The sequence below is a fragment of the Saccopteryx bilineata genome, chromosome 5 (assembly GCF_036850765.1).
Source record: "Saccopteryx bilineata isolate mSacBil1 chromosome 5, mSacBil1_pri_phased_curated, whole genome shotgun sequence".
Classification (NCBI taxonomy): domain Eukaryota; kingdom Metazoa; phylum Chordata; class Mammalia; order Chiroptera; family Emballonuridae; genus Saccopteryx; species Saccopteryx bilineata.
In genome coordinates this window covers 111,190,718-111,211,093 of record NC_089494.1, presented here as the reverse complement: position 1 = coordinate 111,211,093, position 20,376 = coordinate 111,190,718, and the positions used below count along the sequence as shown (strand labels likewise).

At 35.0% G+C, this 20,376-nt stretch overlaps 1 protein-coding gene across 4 annotated transcripts in view; it reads right to left on the bottom strand.

Moving 5' to 3' along the window:
* The window catches only part of DPP10 (dipeptidyl peptidase like 10), a 713,505-nt gene that overhangs the window by 8,622 nt on the left and 684,507 nt on the right, over window positions 1–20,376 (bottom strand). For all 4 annotated transcript variants that reach the window (XM_066280442.1, XM_066280446.1, XM_066280443.1 and 1 more), the window contains 5 exons: window positions 8,063–8,257; window positions 7,307–7,361; window positions 1,243–1,342; window positions 719–777; window positions 541–613 (listed from right to left, as the gene is read on the bottom strand). In XM_066280442.1, coding sequence (XP_066136539.1) covers window positions 541–613; window positions 719–777; window positions 1,243–1,342; window positions 7,307–7,361; window positions 8,063–8,257 — 482 coding nt within the window. The remainder of the gene's footprint in view (window positions 1–540; window positions 614–718; window positions 778–1,242; window positions 1,343–7,306; window positions 7,362–8,062; window positions 8,258–20,376) is intronic.

Below are 20,376 nucleotides of genomic sequence, written 5' to 3'. Positions count from 1 at the left end.
TCTCTTCTTTTTTTTTTTATTTAGAGATGGGAAGATAGTGAAACAGACTACCTCATGCACACCAGCTGGGATCCACCTGGCAAACAAACTATCTTTAGTGCCTGAGGCTGACATGCTCAGACCCACTGAGCTATCATTAGCACCCAGGTGATGCTCAAACCAATTCAGCCACTGCACTGACTGTGGGAGGGGAGAAGGGAGAGAAGGGGGAGCGGGAGGGGAAGAGAAGCAGATGGTCACTTTTCATGTGGGCACTGATCAGGAATCAAACCTAGGATGCTCATATACTGGGCTGATGCTCTATCCACTGAGAAAACTGGCCAGGGCAAGATTGAACATTTCTATCATCCAGAACATTTTACCTGACAGTGTTGCCACTGAAGCTCCTACTTCTTCTATTCTTCCTTCTTCCCACTTCCTATCATGCATCAGGTTTTTTGACACTGCTCTCTTCAGTAGGTCTATAAGGTCCTTTGTAAGCAATACCACTTTGCTAAAGTTCAGACCCCATCAATAACTAGCAGCAAATATAATACTTACTGTCAGCAGTCCCATGAATTATTAGTATATTTTCTTCCTTTAAGCCATTGATATTATGTAGCACACTTGATGCCTATAAAGGAAAACAAAACATCTGTATATATAGATCTACCTATATTTACATTTTGACTGAATTTTAGAACAAAAATACTTTTTTTATTATTTTTGAATTAGTTACCTGGTATGTGCTTTCTTCTTTAGAAGGCACACCAAGGTATCTTTCAGAGAAAGCTGAGGCTGTGACCCAAGAAAACAAAAATTTAAGAATAAACTAAAAACCATTGAAATAGCATAGTTCCTTATTTATTGTCTATATTTCACATTTAATCGTCATGCACCAGTAATATTAATTGAATCAGAGCGGCAGTAAATAGCTGAAATATCTCTGATAACACTGAATAAATGAGCTCAATTGAGTTCCTTTGCATTAGGATTTTCTTTTTTATTATTATTATTTTTTTATTTATTCATTTTAGAGAGGAGAGGGAGAGACAGAGAGAGAGAGAGAGAGAGGAGTGAGGGAGGAGCTGGAAGCATCAACTCCCATATGTGTCTTGACCAGGCAAGCCCAGGGTTTCGAACCGGTGACCTCAGCATTTCCAGGTCGACGCTTTATCCACTGTGCCACCACAGGTCAGGCATGGGATTTTCTTATCTACAAATTAATATGTTGTATTAGGTCATTCTATAGGAAGTACTCACCATACAACTTCAAGTCTATGATGGGTGCAATCACTGATCCACATTTAAAAAGCTTTTCATCTGATTTTAAGATCATTGATGCAATGTAGCCACCATAACCCTGGCAAGAGAAAATGTGTACATATATGTATGTATATATAACACATATCAATTATTCCTGGAAATATTTTTAACTTCACTCACTATATTTGGTAATATACATATATATATTATTATTATATATATTATATATATTATATATATATATATCAGAAGGTCTCATCATGTCTAAAACATGAGCAAAGAATATACTATGATCACTTTGTACAGGTAAAATTTTTAAAAAGAGTTGCTTAAATTTTTATGTAACAAGTTATTTTAATAACTTTAGGTAAAATATAAAATCAATCATATATTATCAAGTGTCAAAGATTTGCTCTTTGATTTTATGTCAAATACCTGTATACTACAAATAATTTAAAGATAGATAAGTAGTTATTAAATCATATATCATTTTAGGCAAATTGGATATATATTTAGTGAATATATTATTAATAATAATGACTGTTATGTAGGATTAAGAAAGGAGAATTAAATATTTAAAATCTCTCATATGTATTTGTTCTGCTTTCAATTTCATACAACTAAATATTTAAAGAAAATGAGATACAGTAAATAATGTTGCTACTAAGGTGCATTGGATAATTGTTTAAATTTAATTTTAAAATATTCTCTTGCAATATTTTGAGCTAATTTAATTATAAATTCTTAAAAAATAAATCAAGGTGTTCTGTTTCCTTTGTAGTTCATGAACTGACCAGAAAAGATCTAGAAGAGATTTTAACAATGATAGTAATAACAGACTAAGGGAATGACCTTCTGAGCTATCAAATCATTTTAGATATCAATTTTAAGTTCTGCTTAAATATTCTTCATCTTACTGAATTTTAGAGTATCCTAGGAGGTATTAAAAATGTTAACACCTATCATGCTGGACATTAAAGTATTCAGGAAGTATTAAAAATATTAACACCCAGGCCTTAGCACCAGAAATTCTGATGCAGTTGGTTTGTGATGAGGCCAACTTTTGAAAAACTTCCAGATGATTCTAGTGTGGTTCACAGGTATAGGACTCTATAAACACTTAAGATAATAAACAGAGAATTTTATTTATGCTTATTTGTAGCATCATTTAAATATTTAAGTATTGTTAGATAAAAGTCCAAAATGCAGTCAGACATTACCGAAGTAGCAAAGAGAATGTATGTAAAGGGTAGCAGAATATTTCATTCCAAAATATTACACTATGGTATATTGATTATTTTAAGCTAGAGGTACTTTAAAAAAAGCAAATGCAAGGAGAGGTTTTCTCTGAACTCCCCTAAAGATAGATCCTTCAAAAGAAACTCAATTGTTATAGATTCCTTCCCCAGGAATCCTATTAATCATGGAAGACAGACTCTTGTCATAGGCAAGAAGAATAGAAGTCAACACCATACCTAGAAAATTTGTCACAAACTGCATCTTCCATCTATTCTGTTAAGATCTAACTCACCTTTTTTTTTTTTAGCAGTCATTTATCTCTCCTACAAAGCCTACATCTCTCTCTTGTTTCCTTGTTAAAATGGTAATTTAAGCCTGAATTCCAAGCCACCTCAGAGAGTTACTCATTTTTCCCTGGGTATCTCCCAGGTAGACATGAGGTACACGTGTCAATAAACATCTTTTCATTTTTCTCTTGCTAGTCTGTCTTTTATCACAGGGGATCTCAGCCAAGAGCTCAATAAGATTAAGGAAAAATTATATTTCATTCACTATAAATATCAACTTCGTAATGAAACATTCAGTTAGTACCTAGAAGCTTGAGCAAAGCTTTCCCAATAAGTAGGAGCTAAGTAAAATAAAATTATCTTTTATAAACCACCAAGAGTATTTTTGCTCAGTCTCTTTGAGAGAGAAACTAAAGTAGCTTTTGGTTAGCAAAATTTAAAAGTAGTAAGCTGAATTGTGTGAACATATTTATAGAAAACAATGGAGAAAAGAAAAATAATTTCTTCCTACCCTTCTGAGTTCTTGGCTGAGATTCTTTGTAATAGATTAATAAGAAAATAAACAAAAGTTTGTTAACATGTATACTTCATGTATATATGAGAAATAACTAGAGAAACTGGGTAATTCTGTGAGATAGCCTAGGTATCTTAAGTACCATCTTTAACTAAAGAAAGATGTTGGGGGAGGTCCTTTATAAGAGTTTCCAGAAACATTGCTTATTATGCAGATTTAAATCAGTCCCTTCTCCATTGCTAAGACTTTCTTATGATTTAGAGCAGTGTTTTTCAACCAGTGTGCCATGAGAAATGGTCAGGTGTGCCGTGGGGAAATTAAACATGGGTCCCCAAACTACGGCCTGCGTGCCTGATACGGCCCACAGAGGCTATTTATCCAGCCTGCTAGCAGCCTCCATCCGAACATAAACATTCCCCTCACAATCCCTCCAGCTATCAGCCACAGGAAGAGTGGAGGCACAGGGAATGCTCACTGACCAATCATCTTCTAGGATTCATCCCGACCACTAGCGATGAACCAATAGTAGGCTGCCTCTCATCCACACCCAGGAAGGTCCCCGCTCGGGCTGCCACACACTTGTCATTGTGTGGCCGCGGCGAGTAGTTGAAGCTGCTACTCCTCCCCATGGTACCGATTTCTAATCCTGGTCAGGACTGGAGGTAAATGTTGCCACCACTAGATGAAGCCTCAGCCTCAGCTGGTTATGTCTATCCTGATGGTATATATAGATATTTGACCTTTTTCTTTTTAAAAGAGGCCCCCACAGAGGTGATATACAATGCATCACAATGTTATATAAGTTTAAGCTAAAGTTTGCTGATCTTCCTTTGGACAGTTTTTGGTTATCTGTTGCCAAGGAGTTCCCCATTCTGGCCAACAAAGCTATTTTGACATTGCTCCCATTTTCAATCACATATCTATGTGAGCTGAGCTTCTCAAGCTTGACTGCGATAAAAACTAAAAACAGAGAGAGACTGAGAACTGTCTTTGTGTGTGTCTTTCTACCATTCCCGCCAGGATATCCATTTTGTGTTCATCAAAACAGGAAGAAGAGCTTTGTGTGTGTCTTTCTACCATTCCCGCCAGGATATCCATTTTGTGTTCATCAAAACAGGCCCAGGCTTCACACTAAGTGAGTATAAATACATTTAGAAACTATATTATTAACTATATGTATAATATGTACTGTGTTAGAGTGTCATTTTGGTAGGTGGTGTGCCCCAGGATTTTGTAAATGTAAAAAATGTGCTGCGGCTCAAAAAAGGTTGAAAATCACTGATTTAGAGTCATCCTTCTCTTCTAGATATAGAGAGGAAGACACAAATAGAGATTTCCTCTCATAAATAAAAGTAACTTCTCTGTTTTCAGACTAGAAGGGTCAGCTATTTCTTAAAATAATCACATATTCTGGTATGATATATTCTGTTCCCCTTCAGAAGTTTGAAAGGGGTATAATAAGCCATGCAAAGCAAGTAAATAAAGAGTTATTATAGAGTGAGAGTGTGCTGGGCCCTTAAAAGTTCTGTTCCTAAAGAGAGCATTTTTATTTATTTTTACTGTATTGTTTCTAGTTTTTTCATAGAGATGAGAGAAGAATGTCAGATCCAAAAGGTTTCAAGTGCTTGCCACAGAGCAATGAGAGAAATGCACTTTGTTTATTTATTCATTTATTTTATTAAGTTGAGAGAGAGAAAGAAAAGGGCAGAAGGGAGAAGCTGGAAGTATCAATTTGTGGTAGTTGCTTCTCGCATATGCCTTGACTAAACAAGCCCAGGGTTTGGAACCAGTGACCTCAGCATGATTTATCTACTATGCCACCACAAGTCAAGCAAGATAATGTACTTTAGATGCATCTTAAGTGATAACTTTTCCTGTTCTAACTCCACAAATGCCTGAGCAAACTTCAACTGATTATGATTTGGTTGATTACATATATAAAACTGAACACTTTGAGAAAATAGCTGAGTATTCCTACCCACAGAACAACTGTATATCACATATATAAATAATATAAATTAATAGATTGTTGCTACTTTTTTTTACCTCAGTATACCATGATTCTTAGAGTTGATTATCTCCAGGTACTGAGAAGAATGGTGTCTTCTAAAGGAGAAGCAGATCCTAGAAGAACACTTCTCCATTTGAATATTTATTCAAAGTACTTGGGAATCTTCTTAAAATGCATATTTTAATTCAGTAGGCTGGGTGTGGGCCCAGATTTAAAATTTTTAAGAAATTCTCAAGGCATACTTGTGCTTCTGGCCCACATTTTGAACCGAAGGTTGTTATAGTATAGTCATATACTAAAGAACAAACCAGACCTTTAAAAACTGTATCAGTGTCCTCGAAAACAATTCAATCTCTGAAGAATGAGCTGTGGAACTCTTAAATGTGGTTCTAAAGGGAAACTAGGTGGTTGTAAGTCATTGCTTCACTATATTTTTAAATATGAAAATTTGAGATTCATGAAACTGCACACTCTTTAAGACTTCTTGACAGAGAAACTGGAATACACTTCTCTCTGTACCATTTAGGAACCTAGTCCAAAATGCTGCTTTCATTTGTCTTAAAGAAATAACTTCTAATTTTAACAGAAAATCAACACTGGTAGAAATTAGAATAAATTAAAATTTTTTTATCGCCTTCCCCTCCATCATTTTTTATTTATTCACTAAATGCAAAAGTAAATCATACACACACAACACACAAGTTCCTGGAAAATATATTCTAGAAAAGGGTAGGCCAGATATAAAGATGGTGATTTTAATTTTCAAAACAGATCACATCAGAAAGAAGCCCAAACTGGTGGTCATCATGTTGACTCTATAGTCAGTTACAGGATGTTTATGATTAGATTTAGATTACAAATATTCAATAGTCAGTGTTGGCTGCTCTGTTTCAATTCTGCTGTCTTTTTACTGGTTACCCAGTTTCAGATTTTTTCCATTTATTACAATTCTTATATCAATTCCTCTTGTAAAGCCTTTTTGCATTACTTATAAAATTCTAACAGATTTGTTTTTCTAAAATCATGCTTACCTGTAGAATACTAGCGAAATAAAATTGGATATAAAAAGCCAAAAGTTTTCTAGGCTGACTGAAGCTTATCTCTTCTCTTTCCCTCTAACACCCATGTGATAATCTTAGAATACAAAGTATTTCTTAATCTTGCTTTCTTGGTGTTTACAGGCTTAACATTACAACAAGTAGAAAAGGGGTAAGAGTATTGTCTAAAAATCTATATTATTTAATACAAAAAGCATTCTTAGAACCACTATCATTCTATTTCTTAATCAGTTTTCATGTCATGTGTCTCTGGGTTCACTTATAAATAGTAGAAATTATTTCATACTCAAACTGATAAACACGAAGAATTTGTTTTGTCTAAAATAGTGCTATATCTTCCTTTCATCTCTGTATCTTTATAATGTCTAGCCCAGTGATATGTATAATCTCGGTACTTAATAAATATTTACATAAGTTTGATTTTGTTACTCTGATAATGATGTTGATCTGGAAATAAAAGTATTGCAAGAAGAAGTTAATATTGTACAGAAAACATGTGGTCATCTTTCAGTTTAAGCCATGTCAGTCTTCCTGAAGGCTTGCCATCCTGTGATGCTTTAAATGATTTCTACGACTGCTCCCTTTAATTATTTATATCTCAGTTTAAATGTCACTTAATCAGAAGGCCCTTCCTTGACCACTCAATCTAATAACATTGGCCTTCCCTGCAGTTAATTTTTATCCATTGATCTTTTAAAAATATTTTATGACTTATTACCATCTGAAACTATTTTTCATTATTTGTTTACTATCTGTTCATCCTCCAGATGGTAAGCTTCATGAAAATAGAGCCCTTTTTCTGTCCTGTTGTTATTTTAACACCTGGCACTAATTAGATACTCATTTAATAGTTGCTGAATTAATAAGTTATTGAACGCATATAGTAGTAATTATATATAATTCATAGTAAATTAAGGAAATTACACACACATACAATATTTCTACTATTTACCTTTCCAAAAATGCTTAATCTTTTGGAGTCAATGTATGGTAGTTTCAGTAAAAATCTGCAGTGAAAAAGGAAAAAATATATAGTTATATCTTCTTGAGTTAAATGCACCTGGGGATTTAATCTTAGCACAAACACACACATATACACATACACACAACACAAATCAAATTAAAAATACTTTTGCAGTTGCAGCGCCATTCATGTACAAGAGCTCTGTATTTCAGAACGCTGCTAGTCAAAGTGATGGTCCAGTAGTTTGGAGACCACCCTGTAGCTTGTTAACAAATGCAGACCCCTGGGCCGCATTTCATATCCACTGAATCAACATCTACATTTTAACAATATTCTCATCAATGTCTATGTACTGTTTTAAGGATCCTACTAGATTTCTCAAGTCACTCTTTCATGCCAGCACAGTAAAGGTGACTGAAAGCTCAGGAGTTGTTCATTAACTACAGAACTAATATACATTATGGATTATGTTAAATAAGTAAAGTAGTGGTACAATTAAGGTCTCTTTCATTTTCATAAATCAAAAGTGAATTCTAATCCCACAGAGGAAGTACAATAACTCTTTTATTATGATGCTAAGAGAGAAAAGTATCTGAAAATAAATGTAATAGTCTATATGATTAATTTATACAATTGTCCAATCACTAAAATACAAACCTCTGAGTCAGCATCAGTCATTTTATGTATCATATATCTAGCTTCTGTCCCTGTAGGAAAAACAATAAGAATCGTGCAACCACTTACTTCACAGCTGCTATTTGGTCCTTTACTTCCACTGAACCTAACCTTTGATGGATCTCCTGCAAAATTTTCAGGCCCTGGAACCCACTTCCTCTGCCATCAAATCGTGCAATGATGATGCTATCTGTGTCGACAAGCACTGAATCCCAGTCAATATAGAACTTATCTGTAACCAGCTGGCTTCCTGGTTCTTCATCCCTGCAACACCAACACATTGGACAATCTGGTAGAAGTTGTAGCTTTCACCCTTATTGGTTAACAAAAATTATGAAAAAGATGTATGATGGCTATTAAGAGACTATTAATTCTTGAGGAGAAACTTGAAATTTTAAATTATATCTCCCTTTGTGAAATTTAAATGAAAATTTCTTGGAACAAAATGAAAATACAAAACAAGATTTAAAGCTGTGTATGAGAGATTAATTTACCTCATTTTTCAAAAGGAAAAAAACAAACGAGGATAATACACACATTTTCCAGCAGCATTTCTGCAGAATGATTGTTGAGTTTACATACAAGCTCATCTTTATTAGATTTTTTTCCAGACATTGTTTCAGAAATGTCTTGCAAATGACATGCAAGGTCTAATGGAGAGAATCAGTAGTGCAATTATAATGATAATTTAACATGAAATGTACAATCCTAAACAATGCCAGACTTAAAAAGAAAATCTATATTAATATTTCTATATTTTTGTGTGTGGTGTGGTGGCGGTGGAATTCTCAGTGAGGAGAATTTAAGCAAACAGTGAGGATATACTTTTTATCAGTGAAACTGACAGCAGGAAAGTAAAGCAGAGACACATCAGTTTGAAAAATTTGAAAGTTAAACGATGGACACTCAAATTATGAAACATGACATTCTCTCTAGAGGAAAAAGGTGATAAAATGTTAAACTGTCAGATTCTAATGCTATTTATTATTTTATATTCCAAAATACAAAAAAGGTAAACAAAAAGCAGACTTTTTCATAAGCCACACAGGTTATATAGGTCCAAATCCAAGTATAGTATGAGCAGGTCCAAATCCAAGTATAGTATGAGCACACAGTGAGTGGTCCCCAGGAAAGTTTTGAGAATCATCAAAACATCTAACTCTCTGAAAGAATCTCTATTTTTAGTTGGACTGCATACCAGAAATCTTCACCCCCACTCACACCTCTATAAAGACTCCCTTGCCTTCTTGTTTATGCAAATATGTTACCTAGAAGCACCCATATACAAACTAATCCTCATTAACATGTTCTTAGGTTATGAAATTAGCTAAAGAAAATAACTTCTGGGCACTAAATGGAACTGAGTAGATACAAGGGTTGTCTGGGACCAGTGAGTTAAGTGAAGGAGGAAGTAGGGAAAAACATCAGACAACTAAAATCTACGGCAGGGGTCCCCAAACTTGTTACACAGAGGGCCAGTTCACTGTCCCTCAGACTTGGAGAGCCAGACTATAAAAAAAACTATGAACAAATCCCTATGCACACTGCACATATCTTATTTTAAAGTAGAAAAACAAAACAGGAACAAATACAATATTTCAAATAAAGAACAAGTAAATTTAAATCAACAAACTGACCAGTATTTCAATGGGAACTATGCTCCTCTCACTGACCACCAAGGAAAGAGGTGCCCCTTCTGGAAGTGCGGCGGGGGCGGATAAATGGCCTCAGGGGGCTGCATGTGGCCTGCGGGCTGTAGTTTGGGGACTCCTGATCTATGGAATGCTGGTGTAAGCTGAATTCTGTCTTCTAAAATTCATGTGTTGAATCTCTAATGTCCTGTACCTTTGAATGTGATTGTATTTTGAGACAGGGCTGTTACCATGGATATTCAATTGAAATAAGGTCATTTGGGTGGTCCCTAATCCAATCTGATTTGTGTCTTTATCAGAAGAGGAAACGGGGACACAGAGAGAGACCCTGAGGGCATGCATGTGCAGAAGAAAGTCTCAGTGAAGAGGCAGCAAGAGGGCAAATCTGCAAACTACTGAGAGGGGCCTTAGAAGAAATCAAACTAGCTGACATCTTGATCTTGAATTTCTAACCTCCAGAAAATAAATTTATGTTGTTTGAGATACTCTGTGATATTTCCTTGTTAGCTCTAATAAGCACTTTAATATAAATACTTTCTGTGGTTCAGGCACTTAAGATCATTACCTTACTTACTTATACACTATCAACATTTATTTAATCTTTCCGAGGAAGAAGTTAGCTGTTTCATAGCTTATTACAGGTATTATGGTTCTGACATCATAAAGAAACTGGGTGTTAGTCAAATAAGTTTGTGAATATGATATACATGTTTGCTCGCATTGGGTATGGGGGACAGGCTGTAAGCTTGCAAGGTCCTTATAGTCTAAGGCTTAGTTTTTTTTTGTGTGTGTGTGTGTGTTTTTTACAGAGACAGAGAGAGTCAGAGAGAGGGATAGACAGGGACAGACAGACAGGAACAGAGAGATGAGAAGCATCAATCATTAGTTTTTTGTTGAGCATTGCAACACCTTAATTGTTCATTGATTGCTTTCTCATTCGTACCTTGACCGTGGGCCTTCAGCAGACTCAGTAACCCCTTGCTGGAGCCAGCGACCTTGGGCTCAAGCTGGTGAGCTTTTTGCTCAAACCAGATGAGCTCGTGCTCAAGCTGGCAACCTCAGGGTCTCGAACCTGGGTCTTCTGCATCCCAGTCCGACACTCTATCCACTGCGCCACCGCCTGGTCAGGTTTAAATACTAGTTTTAAGACTAAGCCTTAGCCACCATTTTAATACTAAGATCTTTTCAACATCCTTCTAATACTAAGATCTTCTCAAAACTAAGCTTTTCCCCACACCCTTGACTGTTGCATGATATGGGGTGGTGCACTCTTATGAGGAATCCCATTTATGCCTCAGCATAAGTGGTTTTGTATCAGAGACTTTCTTATTTGTATATTGGCTTAAAGGCTTTAATTTTCTATACTCTAAAATGAAGCAGATGGTGCTCTCACTCGCTCAGATCCTGCTATCAGCATTGCAGAGGAGAGGCAGCCAAAATGGTAGAGTGCTGAAGGAGAAGCCAGTTTGTGCAGAGTTTGTGCAGAGAGAAAGGAGATGGGGGAAAAAGGTGAATAAGGCTGGTGAGATAGAAACCTTTGATTCTAGGAAAACTTGGATGAGTCAGTGGCTTTGGGAGCCCTGAATGGAAAGGGAAGTGTTTGCCCACTGTGTGTATTTACTCGCCCACTGGGTGTGAGCTAGGATTAAAGGTAATGGCCCAAAAGTTCTTGACTCCGTTGTTTCGTTACCGTCTATCCGAATCAAATGTGAACCTACATGGGCCAGGCAGCTGTGATGGTGGCCGTGGCTACTGGCTTTACACTGGGCCATGGAAATTATTTAATCACAACCCCCTCATTCTCTCTTAAATCACACTGGTGACCCTAGACCCTAAACTCTAAGACTCAGTTTTCTTAACTTTAATGATAGTAAAATCCTGACTTGTCTCCCTCAAAGAATTTTGCAAACATTAAATAGCATAATGTATTTGAAAACACTTTATGGAATATAGTAGACAACATAAAATCATCTAGATCATCTTTGTCTTTCCATAACATTTGCAATCTTAACTCATTTTCTTAATTTAATTTTTTAATTTATTTTAGTTTTGGCAGCCTTAGTTCCTGATGAAATTATTCAGAATTCTTCCCCCACATCCCCACATGCTCAGTTCAAAAGGAAGTCTTAAACTGGTGTTGCCCTCACCTCCAGTTTCTAGGTGATACTGGCATGACTTGTTCACCATTTGAGAGAGAGCATGAACACCAGGCCTAACACTTCTGGTACATAGAGAACACAGCAAATGTCTGTTGAATGAAACTATTTCAGGGAAAGCAGGCTCAGGTGAAGTTTAAAATGGAAAGACCTTAAAAAGCCTTGAGTTTAAATAGAGGCACTGCATTTTGAAGCTTGGATATTTATTGAAAATACTAGAAAGCAAAACATAATTCACAAAGGACAAGATACAAGGGTTAACTGCAGCATTTAAGTTGAGTAAAAATGTGACAATTTGAGTCCCAACTTCACTCTGAATATTGGCAAGATACTAAAACTCTAAGACTCAGTTTTCTTAACTTTAATGATAGTAAAATTCTGACTTGTCTCCCTCAAAGAATTTTGCAAACATTAAATGGCATAATGTATTTGAAAACACTTTATGGAATATAGTAGACAACATAAAAGTATTGTTAGATTCGTCAAACAACGGTTAGTACTCTTTTGTTAGAAGCCATTTTTGCTTATATTAAGCATATTTCCTTACAGGTCAAAGCAAAGAACTACATAAAGAATTTTGGCCAGTTGTGCAGACATTAAACTGGGCAGTATGAATGAATAAAGATATTGTGCCATATGGTACAATCTATTATGTCAGAGGGACTTCCATTTTCTAGATGGACCAATGATATCTAACTAAATAAAATTAAAAAGTTAATCAGCAGATCTTTTGAAGCAATCACCATGGTGCTTTTAATTATTAAAGTAGAAATTTTCAACTCAAAAAACTGGCAACATCTCTAATGTAATGTAAATATTTTGTTAATCTGGAAGATACAATTTTCTAATTTATGCATGATCTATTACTTTGTTCACAGCTATTTTAAAATTCACAACTAAGATAAGTTTAGACAAAATGTAAGTAATCACAGACATTTTATAGCAAGCAAATAAATCATTTCAAAATATAGTTTAAAATAAGGCATATTCTCTAACTTTTATAATCGAGGAACAGTTGCCAATTTTTAAAAATGAAAGCCTGCAATCCTTTAATCGTACTTGCATTACCAGTACAATTCTACTCTTTTTTTCCCCTCTAAATTGTCATTTTTAACTACACTCTTGTCTTCATGGTGTTTTAGTGTTATGGCGCAAAATAATCTTAATACATTATTTTAACAGCCAATGATTTAACACATTTCTCTGTCTAATTGGGTTTGCCGTCCTTTCTATTTTTGGTGCATTACACAGGCATTTCTATTTCAAGATAAGTTTTAAAAGAATATGAATTATAATGTTAATATTGTAATTATAAGGAAAACCCAGACACTTGCAAGAACAAGGTAGAAATTCTTCATAAAGTATGGAACAGAAGATATTATACATTTTCCCCTACAAATAAAGAGAAGAAAATACCGTATTGCTCCATGTATAAGATGCTGCCATGTATAAGATATACCTTAATTTTGGGGCCCAAAATTTGAAAAAAAAAGTATTACATAAAGTTATTGAACTCAAGTTTTATTCTTTATAAAATTCATACAACTCCTCATCACTGTCCAAACTCCCATCCATTAGCTTGTCCTCATCTGTGTCTGATGACAAATTACTGTCTTCAACAATGAGCACAAAAACAAGCACAAAAAAGCGGGAAATGCAAGTATAAAATTCTACAACCACTGTATAAGACGCACCCAGTTTTTAGACCCCAAAGTTTTGGAAAAAGTTGCGTGTTATACATGGAAAAACAGTACTTACTAGGTGTGGTTAAGGATAACCAGAAATCTGACGGTAGGCATGACTACCAGGCATGTATTATATCCCAGATCATCCACCGTGTAATAAATGGCTAGAGCAGCTTGTGTGCATATTGGCCGTGTATTGTAGAATTTCTAAGCTTCAATTCATCTGGTTACTTTCTGTTTTTCCTCTGAGATTTCCCTAATCTTTTCCCTACATTATTTTGCTTTACTCTCTCTGTTTCAGAAATATCTGTCTGGGGACCCATAGAATGGAGAATGTTTCAAGGTTGAGAATGGGGACATGCATTTTTATTGAAAGTTTAGGGAAAAGAACAATTCTGTCTTTTTTAAGCATGGAAAGGTCACAATGATATGAAATTTGTCTATTTCTTAATACAGGCAGTAAAATCGAATTAAGACTAAATTTTCTTAGAAGTTAAAATCTTCAAGGACACAGTCCTTATCTATTTTGGTACCTTCAATACTGAATGTGTCTGTATGGATGAAGAGTTCAGGATGTGAGAATTTAATAAAAAACAGAAAGATAGATGAGTAAAATACACACTATCTATTAGATCTTTAAAATGAAAGAACAAGCCATATTTTATGACATCTTCACTATGAGAGATTTGTTCAGACTACATATTTGGTCAGGTGCTATTTAATTTCATGAGAAGAGGGTTGAATTTAGTTTCAGAAGAATAGGTATTAGTCCTTTGTTACCAATATGCTGAGTTACCTTGAGCAATTAGATGCATTGCTATCTTCTTTTATTGTTCTTATTACTAAGTAAATACTATCTTGTAAATAGTTAAGATTATGAACAGTGCATTTTAGAAAACCCTTTTTCTAACTAATAAAATTTTGGTGAAAATAAATGGAAAAAATTCTCAATGAGAGCACTTTCCAAGACTGATCCATTGCATGGCACTTTTCATACATGGCAGACTTTTAAAACTGCTATACTGTGTCATGGGTGAACCTTGAGGATCTTATGCTAAGTGAAATAAGTCTGTCACAGAAGAATAAATACCACATTATTCCATTTACATGAAGTAACTAGAGCCGTGATGAGAACCTTTTTATAAAAACCGCCCACTTTTGCAGTACTGGTCAACGTGGTCCCTACCGCCAATTAGTGGGCGTTCCAGCTTTCATGGTGGGCCAATCGCAGCAGCATTTGGTTGCTCTGCTACCCGCCCACCATGAAAGCTGGAATAGCCGACTAGTGGGCGGTAGGGACCAGGTTGACCAGCACTGCAAAAGTGGGCAGTTTTTATAAAAAGGTTCACCATCACGGAACTAGAGTGTTCAAATCATAGAGACAGAAAGCTGAATGATGGGTGCCAGGGGATAGGGGAGGGGATGTGGAGTTACTGCTTAAGGAAGACATATTTTCTGTTTGGGAAGATGAAATTCTGGAGATGGTGGTGGTGATTGCGCAACAACGGGAATGTATTTAATGCCACTGAACTGGATACATAAAACGTGGTTTACATGGTATATTTTATGATATGCATATTTTGCAAAACAGGAAAAGCTTAACATATAAAAAAAATAAGAATAAAAGAGAAAATTGCAATACTGAGAGCTGCATATCTATGTCCATTGAAGAGTGAAAGGAACATAGAATTGCTCATGGTCTTCTCAGTTCTTTGCCCCTTCTAGGCCTAGAATAGATCAACTTCCCCTGATGAGGTGCTAGATTAGAGCTAGAGTCATTGGGAACTAAGTGTTGCAATTTTACTTTAGCTAAAATAAACTCAAAGACAGTGTGAAAGGAAGGGAGAAGAACATAATGGGAGGCAGGAGAGGGAAAAGACGTGCTGCCAAGAGCCACATCATATTCTATTCTTAAGGAAAAACAATTGTCAACACTTACGATTTTGTTCTTTAGGACATACTTCATTACAAAACAAAACATGGGTCTGACATAGGATGGTAGTAGCCTTAAACAATATTTGTCTTGCTTTAATTTGAAATTTATAGATAGATAAGAGATTTAGTTGTAACACATGTACATCTAAAGCTTAAGTTTGTCCTCTTCCAAACAACATATACATACAGATATACACATTAACTAAGGATTCCTTGGGCCAATTCCTTCTCTATTTCTCATTTTATTACCCTAACATTTCTTCTCATGAGTGAATTGTCATATACACACAATGGCAGAATGAGTTTTCTCATATATTTACTTGTCACATGAGAAATAACACTATTCTTCCTGCCAGAGAACTGATTCTTGTTGATAGCCCCATCTTCTTCCACTAGGAATACTAAAATATCATCTGTAAATTTCCGATCCATGGTTTATTTACAGTATAGTTTTTGGCTGATTTACTTTTCTTCTGAGTCCTAACTAGGGAAGTGTTTGTTATGGTCAAGGTTATTTATGCCTCTACCCAGACCTTATCTTTCAGTTCCCAAGCCTGTGTTTCTACTGGTGACTATGATGAGGCCTACGTGACCCATCCATCAAAATTATGTTTATCAACTAAATCTTCAAATAGTATTACTCGCCATCACTTGTATTCATATAAATGCATTCATATATCTTGTCCATGTCAAACCTTTTAAAAACATTACCAGTGTTAGTGACCTTAATTTTATAGATATATGGAAGTGTCATTGTGAACAGAGCCCAGGTGATAGGTTGATAAAACCTAAGTTAAGCCAAGGACCAGTGGCTTTAAACAAGTCACTGCTCTTCCCTATGTCTAAATTTGCTTATCTTTGCTGTTTAGGATGATAACAATACTGTCTACTTTATAGCAAAAATTAAATGAAATTTTATATATATAAATTTTATATATATATAAATTATATATATATATATATATATTGCTTAGCAAAGCATTTAATCCTTGGTCAGGGTTAAATATCATTAACCTAGTTCTGGTTAACATTATGAAACTTGACCTTCCCATCTTCTATTCTTCTCAAAGAAGCTGAGCTCCCAAATTTGGCCATCCGCAAGCAACTTTGCATTAATGATTCCTGAGCCTTTATATCACAATAGTCTAGTGTTTCTTATTTGGCTTAGTCTAAATGAAGGACACTTCAATTGCATTAAATGTTTTCTATTTTTCACAGTGGGGGGGTTAAGTTAATTTGGACTGAAAAGATGTGTGTATGTATTTCTGGTTTTTGGGTTGTGTACTTGATTTCTTTATACACATAGTCATGTGTGTTTGTGCACTTGAACATAATTTATGTGACTCTGTATTTGTGAGTTCTTTCTTCTGCTGTTTCCACAGCCATATACTTATCCTAGCACCATAAAAACAAGATAATTCGATCCTAAAGTACTTCTCTAGTTTATAGAATTTGTGAGAGAAGTTAGGCCTTCTTTTAGAGGTATTATTTTTCTTTTCAATAAGTTTTCTTTATATTTAAAAAGTTGCTCAAACAATAAATTTAACGTTTTTTTTTTTCTTGCTCAGAGTTTGGATCTGTGAATTTGGGAATGTATTTTGCATTAATATAACTGAGTCTTTTATTTTCATCTTTCCCCTACTCCTATTTTTACTTCTCCCCCTTTCCTCTTTCTGCTTTAAATGAACTATCCTTCATCATATCAAGGTTAGTTCCTTCCATAAAGGCACTCTTCCTTGTCTTTTTTTGTTTGTTTGTTTTGGTGTCTCTTGAATAGAAGCCAGAGATTGTCCCCTGAGAATGATACAAAAGCTATATAACAACTATTATTAGATCAATGAAGAAAAAGCAGAATACAGTTTTTAAAATCAACTTATTTATAATGTCATAGGAAACCAAAATGAAAAGCTTGCCAGAACATGGATTGAAATATTGAACAGTATGGATATTAATGAGCCAGCTATAAAACTCAGAAATGGACTGTTAGCATTAGCCACACAAAATTAACCTTGGATACACATTTTAGCACATGGAAATAGAAGAAAAGAACCAATAAAAAGGGACCACAGAAATATTGCCCAGACAGAAATTGTGCTATAAAATGGGAGGAAGCACTAATCTCCTGATCATCTCTGCTGTCAGAATCCTACTACATCAATTCCCAGCCATTGGCCAATTTTCATTTAGAATCATTTCTAACAGAGTCGGTGAGGAGATAGAAAGAGAAAGGGGGTTGATGACCTTTTCTTCCAGCTGCTGAAAATGGCTATGTACGCAAACAGTATCAGGTAATAGAGCAGAACTCTTTAATCCTCCCCCTAAAAAATAATAGAGGTGTACCTAGGATTACATGTATACACATCTTAAAGCATTAATAAAAATTTTCCAATTGAAAAAGAAAACTAAAGGTACTGAAAGACTGTATAACAAACCCAGAGAAATGATTGAGAAACTAGTATTTCCCAGAATGAAGAAGTTTTTTAAAAAAATATTTGGAACACTGACTTTCTCTTTAGAGACTGGGTGAAGAAAGATGAAGAGGAAGAGAGAAGTAGGAAACAGACAAAGACTTCTGTATGCTGTGCTAAGGAATGTGTATTTCTAACCATTGGAGGAAATAAAATCAGAGGGTTTTAGCTAGGAGAGCCACATTCTCAGACATGAATTTCACAAAGTTTACCCTAGCAAAAGAATGGAAAAGAAACTAAAAAAATAGAGAATAGAGCAATAACCTAAAAGGGGGAGGAGGGCTAGGGTAGATAGATAGAGAGCAGGGTGGCAGATTAGAATTGAATTATTCATATATGATGTCTGCTTGGTATGGGGCTTGAAGAAAAAGAGTGTGAACTCTTGGACAACCCCATTGGTTCAAAGATCAAAGCAAGACACTATGATCTCATGAGCGTAATGCTATTTACAACATTCAATAATACTCCTACTGTTTATTAAAAGTACAGTGTGAGTATGTAAAATGTACTGGTTTCTCTTGACTGTTGGAGATGAGTAGCTATATAATTTCCCTCAGCACAAGTGTGAAAAAAATAATTATACAGAAAAAAGATAACAAAGAGCAAAGAGCTGACTTCCATCAAGATGGCTGAGTTGTAGGACTCTGATAGCATAACACTGATTGAATGATGAAAATATCTAGAGAAAAATAGATAATGATCTCTAGTTAAGAAAGTAATAGCAACCATGTTAATCTGACTTTTGGACATCATCCATTTATTCATTCAACACACTACCTGACCTGTGGTGGCACAGTGGAAAAAGCACTGCATTAACCTGGAATGCTGAGATCACCAGTTCAAAACTCTAGGCTTGCCTGGTCAAGGCATATATGGAAGTTGAGGCTTCCTGTTCCTCCCTTCTTCTCTCTTTCTCTCTCTTCCCCTGCCTCTCCTCTTTAAAATGAATAAAGTTTAAAAAAAAGTTTATTCACTCAACACATATTTGTGGCTAATCACAAAAGTTAGCTGTTACAAAAATATACCAAGAACTTAGGTTTGTTTAATATATGGAATACAAAAAATAAAGATTTTAACATATCTATTTTTTAAGATATGAAATATTTCATAAGCTATTCTATAAATTAGTTTTCTAAACACTCATATCTAGGCTATAGATTTTCCTTCAGAAACATTGGTCCAAAATCTAGTGGGAGTAAAAAATTCTTTAAATAACATACAAAAATATCTTCACAAATATTCAGGTAAAGTGGAAAAGTGACCATATGATGGACATGGTTTAAGATATATGAGGAGCCTTGGGACAGAAGGCCCTATAGTTGTATAAGGAGGCATGGATATAAGATAGTAATAGGATACAGATGGACTGATGAGGAGAATGAAGGAAAGCTTTGGTAAGATAAGGCTTGATTGATAACTATGAATTCATTTGAATTTCAAAGAGATGAATTTAAGAATAGGGATCAAAGTCATAGGACAAAATAGAGTACGCTACATTCTATAAGTTAACTTGTTGAACAGTCACTACCTCCCTATGTTGCACCTTTATCAAGTGTGGCATAGATAAGTTGAACATAAAGAAGTATAAATGGAAAAAGATCATTATTTCTTGGCTCTGAAAGAAACTTCCAAGCTCAACAGTGGATACAGCAGACTGAAGAAACAAACAAACTTTCATCTTTAATAACAGTTCATTCGTGTAAACTGCTTCCTACGAGGGGTTAAGCATTTAGATTCATATATATTTATTCATTTTTATTCACTTATGTACTTATCAAATAAATATCTGTAACTGTAGGTTATTCCACATAATCTTCAGTCTTGCACTATGAAGGAAATTATAGGTTAGTCGGTAGGTTTTCACAGGGTTTTTTTATGTGTGCTTAAGCCTTGGGGCAATATACTTAACAAATCAAAACACTACAGATTTCAAGATTCTTGTCATCTTTTTCTCTCTTGACAGCCATTAGTACAGCTTCTTACACATAAAAGCAACATGGTAAAGGTGTGTCACATTAAATTACATATACAAGTAGAAAATAAGACTAATATAAATGATACCAATTCAAAGTGATAAATGCTGAAATTAATACAGATGACTACCCATTTTACATATATGTATAAGGATGAATACAGCTCCTTGAGGACTCCCTATCATGTTAAATAGGGAGAGCGAAGAAAGATAATTAGGCATCTAGAAAGAAAATAGAAGGAGAAAAGGAAAAGGGGGTTATGATTTCATAGAAACCACTGCAAATCAAGGCTACTGAGATACAATTTTAGAAGCAACACTTCTGAGATTTTCCATTACAGTAAAATATCCTGTTGCCATTGATTCACTAGCTCTTTCAATATCATGAAATTAGGTTTGGGTTTCAGATAATATGGAAACAAAGAGATATTCAGAGGAAAATTGTTTCTGAGGTTCAAACTCAGTATTTAGCAGAAAGGAGTTCACTAATTGCCAGTGGTCACTTTCAAGGTTAG